Raw genomic sequence first — 3836 nt, forward strand, 5'->3', positions numbered from 1 at the left:
ACAATACAATTAACACTCCAATTTGGTTCAAAATCAAAAAACCCCAAATTGGATGATCCCTAGAATTTCAAAGTTGAAATCTATGTAACAAAGCATGTAAATCATGTTAATAAACATCAATGTAGTCTAGATTCATCAACAATTTGATCATTAACATCATAAATCAAGCATAATCTACGAATTAAGCACAAAGAGAAAAATGGTAAAAATCAATCAAATCATGTTAAAGAGTGAATTAAAATGATAGATTCTTACTTTTCCCATGTTAGATAATGAAGATTTGCAAGAAAATTGATGAAATTTAAAGCCTTGGGTCGATTTAGGTTGATTAGGGTTATAGATGCGCCGCTATTAGAGAGAAAATTGAAGTTGGGTGTGAAAAAATGAAGTTTTGGTCGTGCAGAATTCTTAAATAGCAGATGCAAAAGTGCTGCTTTCCAAACAAGAGCGCCGCTCCTGACAAAACAGAAGCGTTGCTTTTGAACGAAAAGCGTCACTCTAGGCGAATTAAAAGCGTTGCTTTTGAAAATAAAAGCGCCGTTCTTGGCTACTGTTCATTTTTGACACAAAATTGCAGGTTAAAGCATCGCTCTTGTAAATTAAAAGCGTCGCTCCTAGGACAAAAGCGCCGCTTTTGTACCTGATTGCAGTTTTTCCAATTTTAAGTCCATTTTGACCATTCACAAACTATTTTTGACGTTTTCCGGTTTTACCCATATGCATGCAATACAAAAACATAAAAATGCAACTAAGAAAAGGAATATCATACAATTCTAAATGGAATGCAATTAAAAGAAATTATATACACAATTGTGGGAAGTTTTTAACGAGTCTATCATCCGACTCCCATCCCCTTGAGATTTCAACTAATCCCGGGGTGGTAAACCTCCCTTCCCTTTGAACTAAGGGAACATTTTCATTACCACCACCACTTAACATTGACATTAACCAATCATTCATTACCTTAGTTTCATTGATTAACTTCTTAAGTTTGACTTTCTCATGTTTTGACAAATTTGACACTAGGCGTTTTCTCAAGTGTTCATCCTTTTTGGATGAAGCCCGATGCACTCGCCCAAATAACTTTCGCATAGACTTGTCAACAACGTCGTTTTAATTTTTGGCTTTACCTTGAATTCCCTTGGTTAATCCCCCACTACCTTTAATTGGTGAACCTACTTGCCTTGTGCTTGCAATGCATTGCATACTAGCAACAACTTGTGGTGTGGTCAATAGCATTGATGGTGTTTTAACACATTTGGTTTTTATGCTCTTGCATTTTCCTTTATCCCAAAGAGTCAATTTTTCGGTCCTAAAGTCAAAGAAAGAGCCCGCGGTTGCCAAAAATGGCCTTCCCAAAGCAAGAGGTACAACCGGGTCTTCCTTTATATCAACAATAACAAAGTCAATGGGAAATTCCATGTCCCCCACCTTAACAATTAAATCTTCGGCGATCTCCATACTAGAGTTAATTGATTGATCAATTAATTTGACTCCCATTGTAGTGGGTGAAAGATCACCTAGGCCTAGCCTTTTGTAAACGGAATAGGGCATGAAGTTGATACTTGCTCTCGAATCGGCTAAAGATGTGAGAATCTCTGAACCGTTTACATTGTATGAGATAAGGAAAGGTCCGAGATCACCCATTATTGATGGTAGGTTACATTTCTTTAAAATTTCATCACACTCCTTTTCAAGAAAGCGGTGGATGCTTGCTCAACATCTCCCTTTTTGGCCATGAGTGTCTTCAAAAATTTCCCATAGTTGGGCATATTCTCAAGCACCTCCGCCAAGGGGAGTTTAACATAAATATTTTCGTTGTCGGATAAAGTTGACTTACAATCCACATCATTTAGATGTGTAGGATGTAGTGATTGAAGATGTGAGACCGGTGTCTCATTTTTCTCCTTAGTTGATGTGGTAGAAACCTCGACCTCATCCTTTTGTGCCTTCGCATTCAATAAAGTTTCGACCTGTTGCTCTTTATCAACCTTTCCCAATTGAATTTGCTCAAAATCACCCTTTAACTCCTTGCATGTCGACTCGGTAGTCTCCATGGACATTACACTTTTAACTTGGTAGGGAATGAATGTTGCATCGTCCAAATCTTCCGAGAACTTGAATACCCTATAGTCGATAGTATTAATTTCTAACACTTCATCAAAATCAAACTTGTCTTCTTCAATGTCGAACTTGAAAGCTTGAGGATATTCGGATTGATCTTCTTCGGTTGAATCAATCGAGTTCACTTGAGCATAAGTATTGGTGGGATTTGATGAACTCGCTTGATTTTGGATTGGATTGGTAGTGTTGCACTCGATAGGAATAGCTCTCGTGTTATTTTGATGGTTTTGTTGGTTGTTTCAGTTGTTGTTGTAATTATTCGGGTTGACTTGAGTGTTTGAAGGTAAAGTTCCTTGTGGTCTTTTGGCAACTTGATTTGAAATTCTTTCAACGGTGCTCTCAAGGTTTTGGAATGAAGCTTGTTGGTTTCGGAGTTGTTACTTCAAGAGCTCATTCTCTTTTATTAGAAAAGCTTCAGTTGATTCTACCTTCTTGATGTAGTTTTGCATGATTTCTTCTAAGCTCTTCGTAGGTTGGGATTGTTGATTGTTTTGTTGAGGTTGTTGATTGTAACCTTGGTTATTTTATGATTGACTATAACCTTAGTTGTTTTGATAATTTGAATTTGCTTGATTGTTGTAAGGTTGGTTGTTGTAAGGTTGTTGGTTTTGGTATTGGAAGTTGTTGTTTCGGTTTTGGTTATAGTTGTTGTAACCTTGATTTCGGTTTTGGTTCGTGAATCCGGGTGGTGTATTGGTTTGGTTGGTGAATGATACTTGTTTTTGATTAGGATTGTAGTAGCTTTGGTTAGATGTTCCTCCCCGTTGGTAGTTTTGATTACTTACGTAGTTCAAATGGGCATCCGAATTCATGGGAATATCGTCTAGATCAACATGATTGCATTGAGTAATTTGAGGACAATTCTTTGTGAGATGTGGACCCTCGCATCGTTGACAACCTACTTGCATCGCAACTAACGTTTGTTGAATCTTCTTCAATTCTTTCCCAGATGTTTGAAATTGATTGTTTAAGCTTGCAAGCGTCACTTGCCCATTATCACTCTCTATTTATGCTACATTCGTCCTTGCTAAATCTCACGGTGAAGGTGCCCATTCATATGTGTTGACCGAGATATCTTCTAGCATAATTTCGGCCGCATTTGGTGATTTGTACATAAATACCCCACCGGATGAAGAATCAAGATATCGCTTCATTAACATATTACAACCTCGATAGAATGTGTTGATATACTCCTTCTTCGTCAAACCATGTGGTGGGCAAGCTCTTAGTAGCTTCTTGAATCGTACCCATGCATCATACAAACTCCCATAACCCCGTTGTGTGAACTCATTAATCTCCATTCCAAGCCGCTCTACTTTTGACGGTGAAAAGAAATGATTAATAAACTCGTTTGTTAATTCTTGAAAAGACCTTATGGAATCGGATGGTAAACTTCTCATCCAAGCTTTTGCGTCTCCTTGAAGTGTGAAGGGGAATTCCCTTAGCTTAAAAGCGTCATCGGTGACGTTTTTGGTTTTGTAAATATCACAAAGATCATTAAAGTGTTGAATATGTTCGAACGGATTTTCATCTATCAACCCATGAAAGTATGTATCCTTGATCAACGTGAAAAAGTTACCCTCGATCTTCCAATTATCCGCTTCAATTGGTGGTTTTGTAATAGCCGGTGCTATCATTATTGGTGCAACCAATCTAGCGTTCCACATTGGCATGTCGTTTGGATCATTCAATAATTCTTGATTAACCAGAGG

At 37.7% G+C, this 3836-nt stretch overlaps 1 protein-coding gene and 1 non-coding gene across 2 annotated transcripts; one reads left to right on the forward strand and one right to left on the reverse strand.

Moving 5' to 3' along the window:
* Positions 1-1113: 1113 nt before the first annotated feature.
* LOC139890273 (uncharacterized) lies at positions 1114-1647 on the reverse strand. The gene has a single exon (XM_071873166.1). It carries the CDS (start codon positions 1645-1647, stop codon positions 1114-1116), a length of 534 nt encoding a protein of 177 aa, XP_071729267.1.
* A 1680-nt stretch (positions 1648-3327) lies between these two features.
* Positions 3328-3434, forward strand: LOC139895253 (small nucleolar RNA R71). The gene has a single exon (XR_011775713.1). It is a non-coding gene; the product is annotated as a small nucleolar RNA R71 (small nucleolar RNA).
* The last annotated feature ends 402 nt before the right edge of the window (positions 3435-3836 follow it).

The sequence above is a fragment of the Rutidosis leptorrhynchoides genome, chromosome 2 (genome assembly GCF_046630445.1).
Source record: "Rutidosis leptorrhynchoides isolate AG116_Rl617_1_P2 chromosome 2, CSIRO_AGI_Rlap_v1, whole genome shotgun sequence".
Lineage (NCBI taxonomy): Eukaryota > Viridiplantae > Streptophyta > Magnoliopsida > Asterales > Asteraceae > Rutidosis > Rutidosis leptorrhynchoides.